Source organism: Anastrepha obliqua, chromosome 4, assembly GCF_027943255.1.
Source record: "Anastrepha obliqua isolate idAnaObli1 chromosome 4, idAnaObli1_1.0, whole genome shotgun sequence".
NCBI classification, from domain to species: Eukaryota; Metazoa; Arthropoda; class Insecta; order Diptera; family Tephritidae; genus Anastrepha; species Anastrepha obliqua.
This window is the reverse complement of record NC_072895.1, coordinates 83439741-83461057: the sequence shown is the minus strand read 5'-3', so window position 1 is coordinate 83461057 and position 21317 is coordinate 83439741. Positions and strand designations below refer to the sequence as shown.

The 21317-nt window shown below is 38.4% G+C and overlaps 1 protein-coding gene across 1 annotated transcript in view; it reads left to right on the top strand.

Moving 5' to 3' along the window:
* LOC129244250 (trypsin beta-like) overlaps window positions 1-18768 on the top strand; it is a 31822-nt gene extending 13054 nt beyond the window's left edge. Inside the window, exon 5 of the mRNA XM_054881867.1 lies at window positions 18609-18768. Within this exon, the coding sequence (XP_054737842.1) occupies window positions 18609-18768 (160 nt within the window). The remainder of the gene's footprint in view (window positions 1-18608) is intronic.
* The last annotated feature ends 2549 nt before the right edge of the window (window positions 18769-21317 follow it).

The window sequence follows — 21317 nt, the reverse complement described above, 5'->3', positions numbered from 1 at the left end:
GGGGATCAGAAGATACCAGAAGTTGTATCCCGATCGGTGACAAAAATATTTCGAGGTTTTGGTGCGTTTTTTGGAATTTTCGACCACAGTGCGACGGTGTTGCGCATTTTATCCACATAACAAATCCACGAAACTTTTGTTTGCATAAAAATAACTCCAATCTTATGACGCTTAATTAATTAATTCAAAGGTTACACAATTGTTACAATTAAATATGAGCTCAAAAAGTAACAGGGAGAGTCAATATGTGAATTTTTGTTGTTGTAATGTAACAAAGAGGAAGAGATTAGCTTAAGGTTTGTTATTAAAGAAAAGATCAGCTACTATGGGACAATATTGAGAAACGTGAAAAAGAGATGTGAGAATATAAGTAGGAGCGGTAAGGAGAGAATGAGTAAGGAAGTTTGTGTTGATTGTAGTACCGGCACGGGTATATATAATATAGTAAACTTGTTGTCCTTTTTAATTGCAAATTAATCATTCATTATAACATTTAGTATATATTTTGTTATATTTTTAGTTTCTTTTCTCATGTAAAGGCCAAAAATTGTGATATTTTGAAATGATTGTATGGGGAACCCCGCAGGGGAGTTTCAGGGGGTGTGCCACTGGTATGGGTGGATCGGCCGTCCAAAGTTAATGGGGGTCCGGTTATATATTTGGACTCGATTGGAGTACTCTAAATGGGTCAAAATGGGATTTTTCGTTCGACCCAAATTGGGGGACATCAGAATTCGTTTTAGAGGTATGGTTCCTTCGGCAAAGCTTCTTATTTTGATCCCTAGAATACGATTTTCACAGAGCAATGAGCGATTTTTAAATCGACCCGCCCTAATATATATATATATTATATACATATACAATTGTTTACGAGAAAACGGAAATTGGATGGACTCAGTCTTCCAACACTGAAAGGTGTGACACTTGGTCTTTCCAACGAATTTACATATCTAGGAGTAATCTGGGATAAGAAGCTGACTTGGGAGACACATGTTTCACTGAAGGTGAATCGTGCATTGAAGATTTTTCAGCAATGCCGTAGAGCCTTTGGCAAAAGCTGGGGTCTGAAACCTGCTGTGGTCCTATGGATATACACAGCACTTATCAGACCAATCATCACTTACGCTTCTGTGGTCTGGTGGCGACGGAGCATGGTTAAGTCCACAATCCGGGTACTATACAGGCTGCAAAGAAGTGTATGTTTATGCATCACGGGTGCCATGAGTACAACCTCCTAATGCCCTAAATGCTATGCTTGATTTGCTCCCCCTGGATCTTAAGATACAACAGAAAGCAATAAAAGCAATGTGTAGACTCCATAAATATGGTTTCTGGCACGAAGATGGAACTTCGGAACACAGAGAAATCTTTAAGTTGCTGTCGGAGCAGTATCCACTGTTTTTGGCACCTAAAGATGACCTGATACCCACAGTTTCATTTGGAAGGAAATTTGATGTCAGATTACCATTGCGTGAGCAATGGAGCAATCCAGAATGCATGCAGGGAGGTTTGACGGATATTTTCTTTAGCGATGGGTTCAAGAATGAAATAGGGTCTGGAGCCGGATGGTACTTAAACGATAGTAATAAGTACCACTATGCTATGGGGTGAATGGCAACTGTTTTCCAAACAGAAGTTTTTGCCATCCTAAAAGTAGCCGAATGGATAATCGAGAGGAGATGGAGCGGGAAAGAGATTGGAGTCTTCAGTGACAGTCAGGCTGCATTGAAGGCCCTGGAGAACGCGAAGCGAACCTCAAAGATTGTTCAAGAATGTAAGAAGAAGCTTAATTCTGTCGCAAGACAAAACAGGCTTGTACTTACATGGGTTCCGGGACACTCTGGTGTTTAAGGAAACGAAATTGCCGACGAATTGGCCAACCATGGATCAGCCGTGCCCCCACAGGGGCCAGAGCCAATAATCGGAATCAGTTCTGCAGGAATCAAGAATTGGATCAACGATTATGTATGCAATCTACAATCTATCTCTGTCTCTATTCTTTCCTATCTCTTTCTCTGATACTTTTCTTCTTCCCTCCTTGACTACCTACCCCCTTTCCAGAGCTTTAAATACAATGGGCTCTTTCGCCTGAGTGTTTTAGGAGCCACCAAATCTCCTGGTGCTCCTTGGCTCGACCTTTTCAAATTCAAATTCATATATTCTGCCGAAGCAGGAATAGTTTTTTAGATTGTGGCAATTTATCGCCTCTTTCTTTCGAAGACACGTTTCTGAAATGTCATGCCAAAATCTTGATTGTTTGCCATATAGTCTGCATGCCTCATGCATCTATTATCTGTATTTAATTTGTGATCGACACATGTCCAAGCCTGCCGACCATGTGCAGCTAGGAAATGCCAAATGCTTAGTGTCGTACGCGTAACTGATTACCAGAATGTATTGAATAATCGAATATTTCGAACGAATATCTTTGCAACTTGCAAATAGTAGGTTTTGCTCTTCTGGAGAGGTGTTTCTGCTTAATTGACTTATTTGTTTATTCTATTAAGAGATGCCATATTTATACCTATATATGTCTGTATTCGTGTGTAGTAGTTTTGCAAGTAGGGTGGATGTGAGTATGCATACAAATTATTGCGCCTCATGGATTCATTAGCGAATTAGCTGGCGAAATGTTAAATAGGGGTGCACGAATGTTCATGGAATGTCACTAAGTAATGTTTTGGTAGAGAGACAGAAATACGAGGGTGGTGCATATTTGTGAACTGCAAAAAAGTTGTTTTCGACCCATGACTTCAGAGGGGAAATTCGGTTTTCAGTGTCTCATCTTGAATGGTGAATAATTTAGTAATTATTATTAGTATTAGTATTAGCAAATTAATACTTGGTCAGGTATTTTAAGTATATCACTGTGTTTATTGACATATTTTGAAAGAGTTTTAAATTTATGTTTTTTCTTATTTAATTTTAATAACACAGGCCTGCAAAAGCTCGCTTTTTTACAGTTTCTAAAACCGCTATGGGTGTTTCCTGAAGGTTTTTTTATCCTGAAAACGAATATGACCTTGAAAATGCTCCAGCACGTCAGGATTTTTGGCAATTTTAAATTAAACAATTTTTTTTTGAGCAAGGTAAAGTTTTTTTTAATTTTCCACAACGGCATCGCAAAGTACCACTCTTCAGCTTTCAAATCAATTTTTAAAAATATTTTTGCGATTAATATGAAAAAAGTTATACTAATTTGAATTCGACCTTTACAGGGGCGTTAGAGAGTTAGAAAGGTTGAATTTGCATATCTAAAAGTCTCCAATTCAAATAGAATATCAGTCGATTGACTTTGACTAAATTCGAAACTAGACTGTAAAACATCATCAATATCCTCAGGTGACACAGGGACAGGAAAGCTCGGGCCATGTTCTACCGGCTGATCAACTGATGTAACATTAGGATAGATAATAGCTTTTCTATTTTTGAAGTTATATCCTCTAACATCTATACAGCAAAAATAACAATCGTCTAAATGGTTTTTGTGCTCTCTCCATACCATGGGTACTGCAAATTTAAAAGCTTTCTTCGTTTTTTTAAGCCATTTCCTTAGATCCTCGACACAAACATAACAAACTTTATGCGGAACCCAACACTTGTCTTGATTACTGATTTCTAAACCAAAATATGCAAAGTAAACTTTTTTTACAAAGTCAGTAATTTTCCTTTGAAGTTTTTTAATGACAAAATTACCACATATGTAGCAAAAAGCGTTAGGAGCATTTTTACAATCACGTTTAACCATTTTAATTTTGAATAAAAAACGCACAGCAATTTGAGGTTATAACTCACTGAAAGAAAGCTAACAGCTGTTAAATTTATAAGAACTACAAACTTAAAAACATTTTCCTTCATTGCCAATCTGATTACCTTTTAATAATGTTGCCAACTAAAACGTGTTTTTTTTTAGAGGTTAGGTTTTCAAGTTGGCACTACTTTTTTCGTAGATGGTCTTTTTGACAGCTGTCACTTGATTTATGCTCAGTTTGGTTTGCCCTTTCATAATGAATAGACTTACACCTGAACAACGTTTGCAAATCGTGCAAATTTATTACGAAAATAATGGTTCGGTTCGCGCGACGCATCACAAGAAAATTTTGTTCAGCGATGAAGCTCACTTTTGGTTGAATGGGTATGTCAATAAGCAAAATTGTCGCATTTGGAGTGAACATAATCCACAAGCCATTGTTGAGACGCCGTTACATCCTCAAAAAGTCACTGTTTGGTGTGCTCTATGGGCAGAGGGAATCATTGGTCCATATTTCTTTAAAAATGAAGCCGGCCGTAATGTTACAGTCAATGGAGAGCGCTATAGAGCCATGATTAATGACTTTTTCGTGCCTGAATTGGACGATGTTGATGTGGACGACCTTTGGTTCCAACAAGACGGCGCTACATGCCATACAGCCAACGCAACAATCGATTTATTGAAGGAAACTTTTGGTGAGCGCATTATCTCGCGCCGTGGACCTGTGCCGTGGCCTCCAAAATCGCGCGATATAACACCGGTGGACTATTTCTTGTGGGGCTATATGAAGTCGCTTGTCTACGCAGATAAGCCCGAGACGATTGACGTCTTGGAAGAGAATATTCGGCGCGTTATTGCTGACATACGGCTCCAATTGCTGCAAAAAGTGGTCGAAAATTGGGCCTCTCGGCTGGAATTTATTCGAGCCAGCCGCGGCGGCCACTTGCCCGAAATCATTTTTAAAACATAATGGCAAACCCTTATCTTTATAATAAAGCTAAATTCTTGGCCATAACATTAAATTATATACGTTTTATTTCATCTTGAAAACCTAGCCTCTAAAAAAACACCCTTTATTTAAGAAGTTAAAAATATATCCGATACATTTTGGTACATAAACTTTATTTTTACTTAATTGTCAAATGTGAAAAATTGATGGGTGATATAACTTTTTAATAATTTTTTTCGTAATCAGGACACCAAATTACAAAGTAATTAGTTAAAATTATCGAAAGAGTTTTTTGGTTGTTGACCTGTGTAATTTGTGTATGAGAAAGTAGTTTATGCTTCAACAAAAAGTATATAAATCTGGATTTGAAATTTTATGCAAATTAAAAAAAAAACAATATATTTTCAACACAATCTCACGTTTTTAATGAGAATTTTTAGAGATGTAGATAAATATTAGATAAAGTGCAAGTTTGAAGTCACTCAAAATTTCTATTTTCTGACGGTGTTGGTTGTTATCTCCCATACAGAAAAAAAACAAAATGTCGCGCATTCGTTATGTGGAGAGAATGTACCAGAGCACCAATAAAACAACGATTTATTGCTAGTTACAGGTACGGTTGCTCTGTGAGATAGTCAGAAAGAGCGTAATATTCTTCAATGCCGGTATAGTTTCATAAATGAATGAAATGCGAATAGAGGTATTCATCTCGTACCTCACTTTTTCCACATTTTACTAAAAAACTTTAGAAAAGGAATATGACTGGAATTTGTTTTTGCATTAAAAGACAAAGAGTCCATGTGAATTTCAAAAACAATGTTAATTGTAGCCACTGGAAAGTCGTAAATGTTGAAAACTCAAACAAATAGGTGGTGAAAAGAGTTCATGGCTAACAGAATGTATTTATCTGGTCTTTTCTTTATCAAAATTGTAGGCTATATTTTTGTTTTACGAGTGTTGCCTTTTAACATGGTTGTCTTTGCAGAACTACGTGTGACGAGCTATGATTCGATATTTTTACCGAAAAGGTTGAGATTTTTTGGCACAAATTTGCATACAACGTTTTTACTTACGAGCTTTATTTATTCTCTTTTGAGTGAGTTGAAAAATTCATCGCACCATATTTTTTCCAGAAGCTGGTCATATAGAAACTTAAATAGTCAATTCTAAGTAGTAAACAATAAAGTTTTTTCCAGAAAATTTCGCAAAATTAAGGAGAGCCAACCGCCGAAATGAATCACTCTTCACCAAGACAATGCGAGCTCTCACTCATTAATGGGTTCGCCTAATGATTTCTTTTTGTTCCCGAACATCTGAATTAGAGGTCGGCGTTTTGCAACGCATGAAAAAGCTATTGACGACTTTAAACAGCTCGTTTTGGAGGTATCCACTTCTGAGGGGCAAAAATGCTTTGAAAATTGGTTCAAGCGCATGTAGAACTGTTTTGATTTTCAAGGTGAACATTTTTCATTATTACGAGGAAAGCAAAAAAAGTAATGAGGGTAGGTTAAGGCACGATAACCGCTTACGAGTTACGATTCAGCCGAGTTTAACCACACGCGCCAGTTGTTTCTTTCCAATGCTAATCGGCGTCAGTTGGAACCACCAATTGAGCCAAGTCCTTCTCCACCTGATCTTTCCAACGCAGACGAGGTCTACCTCTTCATCTGCTACCACCAGCTGGTACCACATCGAATACTTTCAGGGCCGGAGCGTTTGTATCCATTCGGACGACATGACCCAGCCAATGTAGCCGCTGGACATTTATTCGCTGCGCTATGTATATGTCGTTGTAAAGCTCATACACCTCATCGTTCCATCGCCTGCGATACTTGCCATCACTTACGTGCAAAGGTCCAAAATCTTGCGCAGAATCTTTCTTTTAAACACTCCAAGCGTCGCTTCATCGGATGTTGTCATCGTCCACGCTTCGGCGCCACACGTTAGGACAGGCATGATGAGAGCCTTGTAGAGTGTTAGTTTTGTTCGTTGAGAGAGGACCTTAGTACTCAATTGCCTATTTAGGCCAAAGTAGCACTTGTTGGCAGGACAGATTCTCCATTGAATTTCATGACTCATTAGGAGACTCATTTCGTTTTTGATTTGAGTCGTGCCACCCTAATAAACACGTAAATCGATGAGCATTTTTTAATTTGCCTGCATGTTAATGTATGCACTTGAAATCATTTTAAATGAGCGCGGCTGTTGAGAATTGGCTGCCAACAGCAAATTACCGAAAACAAGACTGTAACTATTTTAAAAAAAGCCACATCCACAGCTGCAAAAGTACGCTACCATCCCCTACCACGGCCACTGCCACTCCCTCTTCTAGCGCATACTTAAACACGCTTCCGCCTAGCTGATGCGTATTTTCGCTACCATTGTGGTGGAATTTTAAATTGACTACACTGGCACTCCGCGCCGCACAACACACAGTGACTGTAGTGCCACATATTGAACAATTCAATCGTGAACTGAAAATGCTACTGAAATGCCACATCCGCATCCGGTCTCAATACCAATGCCACTTTACCAGAATCAGTGCCACTCAATTGAAGACTTTAAGTGAGTGGGAAACTGGCGGTGTGTATGTGTGTGTGCCAGTGTGATTTGCATTGGAAGCGAGTGTGGTGTGGCAAATTGTTGTAATTGGCAAATGAAATTTAATTGTGGGCAAAAGAAGACAAAAAAAAACACTCAAAAACAACAACATTTTACATTTTCGAAAGTAAAAACCATAACAATTGTGGCATTGAAGAGAAAAACATCAGCATCATCAAAAGAGCCCACAGCAACAACAACAATAAAGTAGCAATAACGACAGCAAATATAAAACAAATATCAATAGTGGCAAAAACCGCAGGGCAGCAACATTGGCTGCGGCAATCACAATTAATTGCGTTGCACATTGGTTCTGATTGTGTTGCTGTCTGACAGCTGGTCGGCTGAATGGACGGACGGACGAACGAATGGTGGATGGTTGGCTGGTTGGCTGGCTGGCTGGCTGGTTGGTCGCAGTTGCTCCATTTGCCGCTCACCCACATTATTGGCATATGGAAATTTTATCGGGCCAATTGTGGGTGCACGCAAGTGGCAGCGCCAGCAAATAAACTGTACTTTGTAGGCCAACAACAACAAGGAGAATAACTGCAGTTACAATATTGTTTGAGTATTTCTGGTTGCAACTTAATGGTATTATTTTTACGAGCTTTTTGCAGTTAGAGACGCATCGTCATAATTAATATTATTTTTTCGTGTGTAATTCGCAATCTGTTGACACTCCCACATCTTCTGTCGATTTCGCATATGGGAATTACCATCATGTCGAAAGTGACAATCGTACTTTGTCTAACTTAAAAAAAAAAACGTAATCTGAAGTTTTCTTTCACTTTGACCATAGGCTCAACTTATAGATTTTACTCAGTTCAATAATTAGCGCTAAAGTTGATTTACGGAATAAATTAAAAAAAAAACCGAGGCACTCACAAGGGACAAAAACATAAGTGGCTTTTGCGATCAGCAGTTCAAACGGCGATATCAGCGATCCTGAGCCAATTTTCAATTTAATTAATTTTGGAATGTTGTGCATTGAAGTTTTTAAAATTATTTAGACTCTTTTTAAATTAAATTTGAATCACTCGCGAACGTGAGTTTTTTCCCCCTTACATAATATTTGTGTTGTTGTTGTTGCTTTTATTTATATGCACGTGAAATTACGGCTATGTAGTCATTCTGCATACTCAGTTTTTCATGTTCGCATAATTTTAAATTTTTCCAACATCACCAATTATCGAACGTACAAATTTGTTCCCTTGGCTTTTGCTGTAAGCACTCAACGATCGATCACTGAACTACAGGGGAAATGGAAAACTTTTTTGGACAGAATAACGTGTGCTCAGCAGAGTTCTCGAACATCGACCAAGCTTTCTACAAGGTTTGGTATGACGGCTTAAATAACAAACTTAAAACCTGCGTCCCAAATGAGGTTTGCGTCCTCCTAAAGTCGTATCTGACCGAATGCCATTTTTGCGTTAAACAAGGAAATGAATACTCTAACCTTGAACAAATAAATGCTGCTATGGTGTAAGGAAGTAATCTTGGTTCATTTATATGCCTTGTATACACCTGAGACTTGCCGATACCCCCGACCGCCACTTTCGCCGATGAAACTGCCATCCCAGCAACTAGGAAAAATGCTGAAGAAGCTGCAGACAAACTTCAAATTGCAAAGAACTCTATTGAACAATGGACGAAGACTTGGCGCGTAAAATTGAACAATACCAAGTAAGTTCAAGTAAACTTCACCAACCGTGAATCACTGCTAGGTACCGCAATACCACATGCAACACTGCAAAATACCTTGGCACAACGCTCGATGTGAAGCTTTAATTCAAGGAGCATATAAAACTTACAAGGAAATAACAAAACTGAAATGGCTAATTGGACGATGATCGAAACTCTACATATGCAACAAAATAGCTATAAAAAAATTAAAAAAAACACCATAAAAGCAACTCAATAATAATTGCAAAAAAACACTTAAAAGCAACATAGCAGCAGAACTTGACAATATTGCACCTGAACTCTTAAAGGCAGAACCAATGCGTGCCTAATGAGCTCGATAATTGAGAACTTTTGGGATAAAGAAGAGCTGCTCGTAGAGTCGAAGAAAGGTGTCATCATCAATCTTCGTAAGAAAGGAGATCTGTCAGAATGTGAGAACTGGCGGGGAATAACTCTTCTGAGCTTGGTGGACAAAATAATTGCTCAAATAAGCAACAATCACATATCGAGCGCTCTGAAGATAAATCGGAACAAGCATTCTTCCAAACGGGCCGCTCCCGCGTTGATCACGTCAACAGGCTTGGAGTAATAGTGGAGCAGTCGGTAAAATGGCGATCTCCTTTCTACCTTATCTTCATCGATTTTCAAAATGCATTCGATACTCTTGATCATTATGCGATTTGGAATGCACTGGCATGTAAAGGTGTACGAAAACTCCCAATCGAGCTAATCCTAGCATTATACACCAACGCTAACTGTCGCATCTTGCATAGAAAGGAACTGAGTGGTTGTCCACCAGTCACTACTGGAATCCGACAAGGCTGCGTCCTATCACCTCTACTCTTTAACATTATTTTGGTCGTCGTGATCAGCAAAGCTAGAATAACATGGGGGCTTAATAGACGGCTCAAAGATCTTTTTTACGCTAACGATGTTTGTGGTAATAACTAAAATAACTAACGTTGGTAGCACCAACTGCCGATGGTGTGTGTAAACACTAGCTACTCGCAAAAATTCCAAATCAGTATCGCTGAGCTCGAAGACTTGGACTCTTTTTGCTATTGGGGGATAATACTCTGCCAATGGCGGCTCATGAGAAGACATCGAGAACCGTATAAAAAAAAACGAAGTAAGCTTTCGGTGCTCTAAATGCTGTGTGGAGCTCTACGATTATCACACGGCGCACAAAAATAAAAATATTTAACTTAAAACGTAAGGTCCACTCCTATATACCTGTGGGCAAAAAGTAAGGTGAATTTGGTTGTAAAATGAAAAATCTTTATTTATTCTTGTAAATCAATTTCATCCCCTTCAAAATAATCCCCTCTCGATGAAATACACTTATGCCAACGATTTTTCCAATCCCCGAAACATGCCAAATAGTCCATTTCCGGTATAGCCATTAGCACCTTCTTCGATTCAGCTTTTATCTCCTCAATCGACTCGTAACGCGTTCCCCGGAGTGGTCTCTTGAGTTTTGGGAATAGCCAGAAGTCACACGGAGCCAAATCAGGTGAATACGGTGGTTGCGGAACGATATGCGTAGAATTTTTGGCGAAATGGTCACGAAGAACGAGTACAGTGTGAAACGGTGCATTATCGTGATGCAAAAACCAAGAGTTGTTGGCCCATAATTCTGGTCTTTTTAGACGAATTGCTTCACGTAAACGACACACAACGCTCAAATAATATTCCTTATTAACAGTTTGGCCAGGTGGAAGGAATTCATAGTGCACCACACCACGAAAATCGAAAAAAACTGTTATCATGACCTTTATTTTTGAACGACTTTGACGTGCTCTTTTCGGTCTGGCCTCGCCTTTAGCACGATATTCGCTTGATTGGTCGGTTGTTTCAGGGTCGTAAGCATAAATCCAAGTCTCATCTCACGTAATGATGCATTTGAGCTTGTTCTGATAGTCTGAAAGCATTGTTTCACACACATCAACGCGACGACTTTTTTCCAAGAAATTGAGAGTTTTCGGTACCAAACGAGATTTGACTTTTCGTAGGCCCAAATGGTCTTTCAAAATGGTTTTCACAGATCCTTCTGATATTCCGATCATATCAGTAAGGTCTTTAACAGTCAACCGATGATTTTTGAGCACTAACTCCTTCACTTTATTGACGTGTTGGTCATCTGTTGACGTCGATGGTCGTTCGGAGCGCTCCAAGTCATCAACACGTTCTCGACCCTCTTTGAAGTCTTTATACCACTTATAAACATTTTTCTGCGACATGGTCAAATCACCAAATGCCTTCTGCAACATGCTAAACGTTTCCGCAGCCGAAATTTCATTTCGCAAAAAAAAGTCGAAAAATGCACTCTTGGTCGTTTGGTAAGCACAAGCGTAAATATATTACTGATAATGACATTCACATGAAAGTTGGCCCAGATGTTATTAACAGTGCTGCCAACTCATGAAAAAAAATAACTAGAGCGAAATTTTAATCCCGCGAAGTTTGACAAATAAATTCCCCTTACTTTTTGCTCACATACGGTTGCGAAACTTGGAATTTAGCATTCTCTGCATTCCAAACGGCGCAGGTTGGAACCAATCGTAGCCTCTGTAAAATATTTAGAATTTTCTGGCCCGACACCAATGCGCCCGGAAATCCTGAAGAGGAAATTGGGGTGTCTCGGGGATATGTTAAGAAGAGACCATACCCACATCATTCGCAGTGCCATCTACTGGAATCTTCAAGGCAGCCGTCGTAGGGGCAGATTCACAGGAATTCATAGAAAAAAAAGAAACTGACCGAGGCCAAAAATGGTTTTGGTGACACGTAAGAAGAAGAAAAATAGTACTTACGATCTTGACCGATTTACGCCGAGTTTGTCCCTAAGTTTGTAGCGTTTTTTATAATAGCTGCGGAGCTTAACTTCTACTCCAATTGACAGATAGTTTTTTCAAAAATATTCTTCATTGCAGAAATGCTTCATGAGGTACGGCGTTGCTTACTTAGCAGCTGCTTTGTTTGTTGTGATAAAAATGCTTCTATTATTTTCAACTCGCATGCCAGGAGTGCTGTTGAGATTCTCATCTTTCGAACTGATGATATACACCCGCTCAAGCGAAGTTAAAGAGATAAATGGTGTGGTTGCGAAAATCTACTTTATATTTCAGTAGTGGCAATTAATAATTCGTTGGCCGTAAAATTAAAGCGTAAAATCACAATTATGAGCAGCAGATGCTAAGTATCGAGTCCACTAGGAATAAAAAGTATGTGACGATTTATTACAGGCGAATGCTGATACTTTGACACCCATTAACCAAAAGTGCATACATACATATGTACATATATAAGTAAATATATTTAGCAAACGAGAAGCAAGTCGATGTCAAGTAAAAAGAGGAAAGGAAATAAATTTTCAACCATCCTCGCAGTAACTTGCATAATGCATTTTAATGTTGAAAAATGTATAAAATATGTATATGAGGTTGCATATAGCAATAACTGGGATGACGCGGCCAAGTGAACGCAAAATTCTGCAGCACAAAATGAATAACCTGAGCTGTGCTGAGTCAAACGGAGCGCGGGGAATGCAGCTGACGTGGAAATTAAAGCGCGTGCGAATAGTAGTCGGATTAAATGCAAAATTAATTACTTTGCTACTTAAAGTACCATTTTTTATGCTGCACACTTTTTAGTGCAATTTCATTTCATTGGCGTTTTAGCCGTGTTGCACAAATACTGGCATTAAAACATTAAGTTGGATGTACTTGTCGGCTTTTTACACCTGTCGACAAGGTCCTTCACTGCAGAGTGGGTAGGAAGTGGGTACGAAGGTAGCAAGGCATTGGAGTAACTTGTCGACGATATTGCTATCATTTTTCTTGCTTTTCTTCGATGCGCTTAGAATGTGGATCATTTGCAATTGTATGTATAAAATGTATGTATGTATATATGTAAGTATGAATGTATGTGTATAAATGCTGGTATAATAAGAAGCACGCGCATCAATAAAGTTTTATTAAGTCCAAAGAACGCCATTTGTAAGCGAACTTTCCAAATGAAGCTGGCTAACAATAAGTTCGTATTTTTGGTCAGCATTTTAGCGCAAAAAGTTACGTATACGCAGAGTGCTGCATTTACTCAAAAAGGTTATTTATGCATTGGCAATTTTGTTAGTTGGATTTTGTTAGGCACTAAAAACGGGTACATATGCGAGTTGATATTTCTGCATAAATAAACACTTAGAGCATTTCTTTGAAATAGAGTCACTCAAACACTACTGCACCGATTTTAACATTTTCTACGCCGTTGGAAATGTTTTATGTGTAGAGTGTTGCCGCCTATTCGTATAAAAAAGAGGAGTTTGTAAAAAGTATACTGAAGATTTTCAGCGTTGGCATGAAAATAAATTTTTGTAAGAAAATTTTGTTCAACAAAAACATTTTTTTTATTGCGTTGCCACTTACTTTAAAAAACTATAAAACTCGAAAAGAAATCTGTTTAAATTAAAAGAAAGCTCATTAAAAACTAAACATGAGTATTACAGCATGGGCTCCAAGGAAAATATTTGTCAGAAGAATTTATTAAAAAAAAAAAAAAAATTATAGCGTTGCCACATGAACTTTATTGAATTTTACTGATAACAAAAATTTCTTTTAAATATGAAGATACGAGGGGTGCCTTTTATGTGTCGGGATTTGGCAACCCTGGTGTTGCAATCTGGCAACTGACAGCTGTATCGCAAAGTTTGACATTTTTTGGCTTTTACGTACTCACAACGTTTTGAAATACCAGCGCTATTTGTGTTGTTTACAGTAACTTAAAAGATTCACCTCGGTCCAAAAATGGAATTAAATCGTGAACATTTTCGTGCGATTATTTTTTACAACTTTCGACGTGGATTAACTCAGCAACATTCCTTGGATTAACTTAATTCATTTTTTGGCGATGAAGCTTCATCAAGGACCAGTGTTTATCGATGGTATGGTGAATTCAATCGTGGTCGTAGTTCACTCGAAGACGAATTTCGTGAAGGTCGTCCAAAATCAGTTGTTGTTCCAAAAACCATTGATGCTGTGCACGAACTGATATTGCAAGATCGTCATGTGACCTATCGTGAGATTGAGACAATCTTAGACATTACTGGGACCAGCTTACATTCAATTTTGCAGAAACATTTGACTGCCAAAAAAATTTGTTCGCGTTGGATCCCACACAATTTGTTAATCGCTCAAATCGCTCAAAAAAGGCTCGTGTCGATTGGTCGAAGGAAATGCTCAAAAAATACGATCGCGGGGCTTCGAAACACGTCGATGACATCGTGACAGGTGATGAATCATGGATTTACGCGTATGAGCCCGAAAGTAAAGAGCAGTCGACTGTAAGGGGGTTTTAAGATGAGCCAAATCCAACAAAAGTTGTTCGCGCACGAAGCACTTCCAAGCAAATGGTCGCCTGTTTTTTCGGAAAAACTGGACATGTCGCAACCGTACCACTGGAACAACGCAGAACAGTAAATTCTAAGTGGTACACAACCACTTGTTTGCCAGTTGTCTTCCAAGAAATTAGGAAAACCAATCACCAAAGACGGATCACTCTTCACCAGGACAATGCGAGCTCTCACACATCGGCTCAAACAACTGCATTTTTGAGCACCCAAAACATCGAATTAATGGGTCATCCGCCGTATAGTCCTGACTTGGCACCGAATGACTTCTTTTTATTCCCGTACGTAAAAAACAAACTGAGAGGTCAACGTTTTTCGACCCCTGAAGAAGCGGTTGCGGCATTCAGAATGCATGTTTTGGAGGTACCTCATTCAGAGTGGCAAAAGTGCTTCGACAATTGGTTCAAACGCATGCAAAAGTGTATAGATCTTCATGGAGAATATTTTGAAAAACAATAAAGTGATTTGCGATGATTAAAATTTGTTTTCGTTCTCTAATCCCGACATATAAAAAGCACCCCTCGTATAGAGGGTGTTGCAGGTGTTGCCACTTAGGTTTTTGAAAAACTGATTACATAAATATATTTATTGCAACAAAAATATTCAATATATGCATACATACATCAATAAAAGGGTAAAGATATCTTTGATTCAGTAATATTCCTAAAAAGCGTTGCCACCTAATAAATAAATAACAAAATATATTATTTGTAATTACAGATTAGAAAATGGGTATCAAATAAAATGTATTGAAAAGAGTGAACAAAGCTTTGCTTAAAGTTACTTGTGCATGGCGTTGCCATCTAATTGTGAATACGAAAATAGTAAAAAGCTGTACTTATGAATTAAGTGTTAGCACGTGGGTATCAAACCAATATGATTGAATGCATTTTAATGAAAAATGTGTTTTGTGAATGGTGTTGCCACTTATATTTTACGCCAGGAAGTATTGGAATTACGGCCGGCGTACGCGAATGGTTTCAAATGTATGATTCTAATTACCATTCTAGCCTATAAAGCAGTATTGGACTTCGCTATTTGGCGGAAGAGTCATAACTGCTGTGGACTCTTTCTTTGCCAGCGAATCGGTATATCCTTTAAAGGTATTTTGAATTTTGGGACCAACCAAAAATTGTAGAGAGATATAACTACAGAGAGCCGTAAGACTTTAAGCTTTCTCAAGCATTGCTACAGTAAATTCGAAATATGCAGTGGCGCGCCATCTTTCCGCCTCTTCTTACAATAGAAAAATGTAAGAAGCGTAAAAGTATTTTGTACAAAAAAAAAAAACGCATAAAACAGGAGCATCGTGAAAGCCTCTGTAACTGTACAGTTGACACATTTACTAGGTAGAGGACTCTAAAATTGTCAACTGCTACGATATGAAGAAGGTCAAGTACTTTTGGTACATACTTCGTTCAATCAAGGGTGGAATTTGAGCATTTCTTTCATTACTTACTGGAATAGATTTCAATTTCAAAATTGTAAAGAAAATCACTACTAAAACCTTTCATTCGGTTGTCATAGAGAGGCACTGTAAGTGTGCCTGTGTGAAAAATAGCACGTGCGCACGTCCCATTACTCTGAAAATTTTGGTATTTATTTCGATTTTCTTTGATGAGTTTTGTTTCTCGTACCTGAGCCGTTATTTGAGTATACAATTCTTGAATTTTTATTGCCCTGTTTGTTTAAACTTTCCAAAAGAATAAAAATTATGCAGCTGCGTAGATTTTACACAACAGAAAGATTTTCAGAATAGAAGAAGGGGCGATAATGCTAACAAAGGAGGCTGGTTATCACTTTTGTTGCATTCAAGAAAATTTGATTACTTAGCTAAGTAAAAGAAGAAGTAAAGAAAAGGCAGAGCAACAACCAAAAATAAACGAAACGAAATCATAATAAAAAGTAAAATAAAAATCAGATTAGAGTAACAACCACAAAAGCAAATAAATAAAACAAATGTACAGTGGTGAAAATAAAAATGCTAACAAGTAGCCTAATCGTCTACCAGAAAAGTATCATAAAATGCGCTTTAGCCTCAGCTGTTGCATTTATGACCGCTACTGTATACTCTTTCACACTTACATGTATATATGTATTTTGTGTATGTATGTATGCTCAAAATGCTGTAACAGCAGCGAAAGGAAGTAAATTGTCGGTGGCTCTAAAAACCTAAACATGCAATAAGCTAAAGAAAAAGCGAAAATTGAAATGAAATAAAAATTCTGCAATTGGCTAAATCTAATTTAAGAGCAAATCCCCTAAAGCTTAGATAATATACATACATACATATACTTATAAGTACTTTGGAGTCGCGCCGCATACGAAATGCAAGGACGCAAAGTCCATCATATGGAAAAGCTGGCTTACAGATGAAATTTATGCGCCTATGGAGTGGAAGACAGAAAGAGTGCCCAAAGGCAAAATGTGGGAGAAAATACGGAAAAAGTGTCATCCGGCTGAGTCGCACAATGCCAAGCAAGAAGACAAGCAGACGCTAGTAGGCATACAACCGCCCAACTGCTTTGATCACTCGATTTCGTCCTCCAATCGCAGCCTTTTCGCTGGAGGTGGGCATTATCGACGTCTATTTGTATGGCTCATTGCTTTGCGTACCTACTTCTAGACAACCTTTTCATTTAGCTGTTGCAGCTTTGAAATGTGGGATGTGGTGCGAGAAAAGCAAATAAACATGACACTTCTAGGTTTATATAAGTTGATAACAGCTGCTGCCGCCAACACCAATGCCCATGGTGTGTCGCCTATTCAGTTGCTTCCACCATTATTGTTGCCGCCGTCCACTTTGTTCTTGCCAATTTCAGTCACATAAAGTGTGGACTTTTATGCCTGCACAACCTGCTATTGGAGACCGCCGTAGGGGTTTTGTGCTGCTAACCTAGTTTGTATGCTACCGCCTTTAGCGGAAGCTCAGCAAAGTCAACGTCAGCTGATGGCAATTCAAGTTACGTTCTTCTAATTTCCCTTTTATTTGTTCTCTCGCCTTCGGGCTACGTTCCTTAACTATTCTCACAGTATATTTTTCTTTCTTTTCTGGCTCACACAGCTGTGCTGATGTGGCTAAAGTTAAGACAATTGTTGGCGAGATAACATTTTACAGGGTCCCCAGTGTTTCATATTTATATATGTATATAAGTATTTATATCTAAGTATTGGGTATAGGGTAAACGGCGGCCGTCGTAGCCGAATGGGTGTACGCGCCAATTATATATATATATACCTATATTTTTGTGTTCGCTCTAGTCATATACTGGCGCTTTGAAGGTGTTTATGTGAGGTCTCGATCGCAGTAGTTGACATTCGTTTGAAGCTTAAAGATCCTTTTTTATTTGACGTCAAAAATGTCTGCTTCGTCCCGAAAAAGCAACATTTGCGGGAATGCTTCATTATTACCTTTTAAAGAAAAGTGCAGGTAACTGGGTGAAACATCAGTTGAAGGAGAGGGATATAGACAGACGTTTGGTGACGTGTGTGATGCTCCTTGAACGGCAGAAAAAAATCTATTATGAAAAATGGATCTATTATGATAACCCTAAGCGTCGAAATTGTTGGAGCCTGCCAGGTGAACCAGGTCCATCGGCAGCGAAAGAACTATTCATGCCTTAAAGGTTATGTTGTGCATCTGGTGCGATCAGAAGGATCTCATCTATTATGAACTCTTTAAACCATCCGAAACCATCACTGGCGATCGTTACTGACTGCAGCTAAAGCGGCGTGAATGGAACGGTAGGCATGACAAACTCAATTTGCTGCATGACAACGCGAGGCCATGCATTGCTACATCAGTCCAGAAATATTTGGAGGGAAATCTTGCCCCACCTGCCGCATTGCAGATATTGTACCTTCGGATTACCATCTGTTCCGATCAATGTAGTCAGCCCTTATTGCAAAGCGGTTCACTTCTTTAGAGAGCGTCGCAAACTGGAAAGTCGCTTTCAAACTGCTTCTCAGCATCTCGCCTGCCATCGAGGTACACACATAAACAGGGGTGGCTTTCTGTAATTCGATATCGAGCAAAAACGATAATCGAAGTAGTTTGCTTTCTCTAACAAAAAATGTCGTAGCGTTATATCGAACGTTCGATAGATACAGCTCCACAACACTTTTGCTCTCGTTTTTCAATTTCTCAGCAGCTTATTTCTTCAAAATTTAAGTTAAAAATTTCAAATTCAATTTTAAGTTTTATATAGTTATTTGCATAGGTCTCAACAAACACATGCTGATCAACTAAAGGTAATGGTGGAATATATGGATAAGCTCGATTCATTAGCTAAAAATAGCTTACAGAGTGCAGCTAATGGCCGTTCGAAGAAGAAAGAGTTATGCGATAAGCTAACGGAATTGTTAAACAGTTATTGTTAAATTCCAAGAAAAAAGGATTATGTGCTAGTGTAAGTAGGTATATATTTACAATCATCGCGTTTGTACTATGCTATTCCTTTCCTGTTTCTCAATAGGTCTGAACAGCATTAAATGAGTACCATCTGCGGCACCAACAACTGCAATGAATGAAAATAGTAAGAAATTTAAATTTCGTTAATATTGCACTACTTACTTCCAGGAAAGTTATATATTTCATGGAACCACTATTTGCACGGCTGGAAGTTTTTTTCAAAAGATATCCATTGGTTGCATAGAGTTTCTTCCATCGACGATAATGTGCTGCGAAATATCTTCGACAGAGTACTGTGCCCCATTGCTGCTGTGTGTGCACCGCTAGTTTGCCACTGGTAACCGCCACCTGCTAATATCTCCAGCGTTGCAGCTAGCCTCAAAATTGGAGGTCCTTCTCTAAGGTTTATTTCACAAAGAACGTACATAAAAACCTCCATTGTCAGTCGGTATTTTGTTTGGAAGCTGTGAAATAGAAATACTTTGATATTTACTTAATGAAATTTGAATTAATCTTACTAGAAATCGGGCAATTCCATTGGATTCGACGCATCGCGTATTCTCCTACTATTTATTGCAGAGTTTCTTTCATTAAAATCTTTCAAAATAAAAAAATAACGCCAATTATACCTCCATATTTACTTTTAATTTTTACTGCTTTCATGCACTTTTTGACAGCTATAAACCACTTTTCAAACACTTCCGAAAATATGAAAACGATAGTACAAATATCGAAATACGGGAACCAAAATGGGATCGTCGCGCATTCGATATCGAATTAAAGTATCGAGCAAACGAGTGTCGACTATCGAATTACAGAAAGTCACCCCAGCACTTTTTGTAACGAATCGTTACAAAAGATGGGAAATGGTGCTTGTACATCAATATGAAGCAAAGAAAGGATAGGGTGGCTCCAGGAGATAGGCCGAAGCCATATATTTGCCCAAAGAATATCAAGATATGTGTTTGGTAAGACTGGGAGGGCATGGTGCATTGGGAAATGTTCGTAGAGAATGTCACGATCAACAGGGAGCTCCACATTGTGCAGGTACACCTCGTAAAAGAACTATTCGAATAAAAATATCTGATCGAGATGGTCAAACCATACTCCTTCACGACAACACCAGGCCCTACTTTATACAACTCGTCAAAGCCGCACTCCAAGAGCTCGAATGGGAGGTCCTTCAGCATGCGCCGTATTCTCCGGACCGTGCACCGACCGATTACCATCTTTTCCGCTTCCTGTCATACCATATGAAGGGCAAATTGACTATTGTGGCAAATCTCTGTGCTTTTATTGGTATTTTCTATTTTGGAAACAAGAAAAAGTTATAAGAGGCCAAGCCCGATAAGCACAGTAGTTGATGCAAGATTATTTTGAGTCAAAAAATTCAAATTTTTTGAAAAGGTTTTTTAATGGTTTTTTTTTTCGTTACCAGAATATACCTGTGCACGCCAAAACAAATTCAACCTTTGTAGCGGGAGAAAATAAACTGAATATGTCATATAGTTGGAACAGTAAACATAGTTATGTTTGTATAGCACATTTGTAGCAATACAACAGAAGAAAAAAATTGAAAATCGAATGTACGTTGCCCGTAAAATTTGAAAAGTCGTATACTTATTGAGCATACCTAGTATAGTGTGACCTGATAAGATAAGAAAAGAGATTTAAATAAAATATTATTATAATTATTATTGTTGTTGAATATAATTAAAATTACAACAAACAAGCTATCAGGGCTAACGGCTTATTAAATAAAATAACAACGACTTGCATGATTCTGGCTTTATTTGAAGCTGAATTCATGCTATGATTCTTATGAAACCAACCACAGTGATTTATAATATAAAAATCGAAAAGCTAATACTTTTTAAATAATATAGGAATATTAAGAACAAAAATTCGAAAAAAGTGTAGTACAACGGAGTAACTGCAAGCGGCGTGCTTCTCTTGCTATGACACTGACTGTGTCAGAAGAAAATAACCGGTTTTTTCTTTTAATTTCAAGATAAATTTGGTTCTTCTTTTTGCTGCATAATAGTCCCACTCAAGGGCTACGACGTCCGTGCGAACTCAGGTTAGTGTCGTTCGAAACTTTCCCGTGAACGCAACCAAACAAAAATGAGTGAGAGGTACGCGAAGCGTTTCGAGACGGTATTTTTATGCATGCATTCGAAAGCGCCGAAATTACCTTACGCCGCTGCTGCAAAAGTAATTAAAATATCAAAAAAGTTTGTTGTGATGTGGAATCAGCGGTTTAAGGTGTACAAACATGTTGATGACTCTCCCGAGCGCGGCTTGAAGCGAGTAACGACAAAAAAACAGAATAAAGTGATCGTCCAACTTTTTAACTACGCCAAGCATGCACAATTCTTGCTAAAAAGAGAATAGATGTGAGTATCAACAGCACCGAACGTCGACTGAAGGGGGCGAACATATCCTACTGTCCCACATAATCAAAATCACTGCTCTCAGAAAAACACATTGAGAAAAAAACAAAACAAGAAATTGGAGT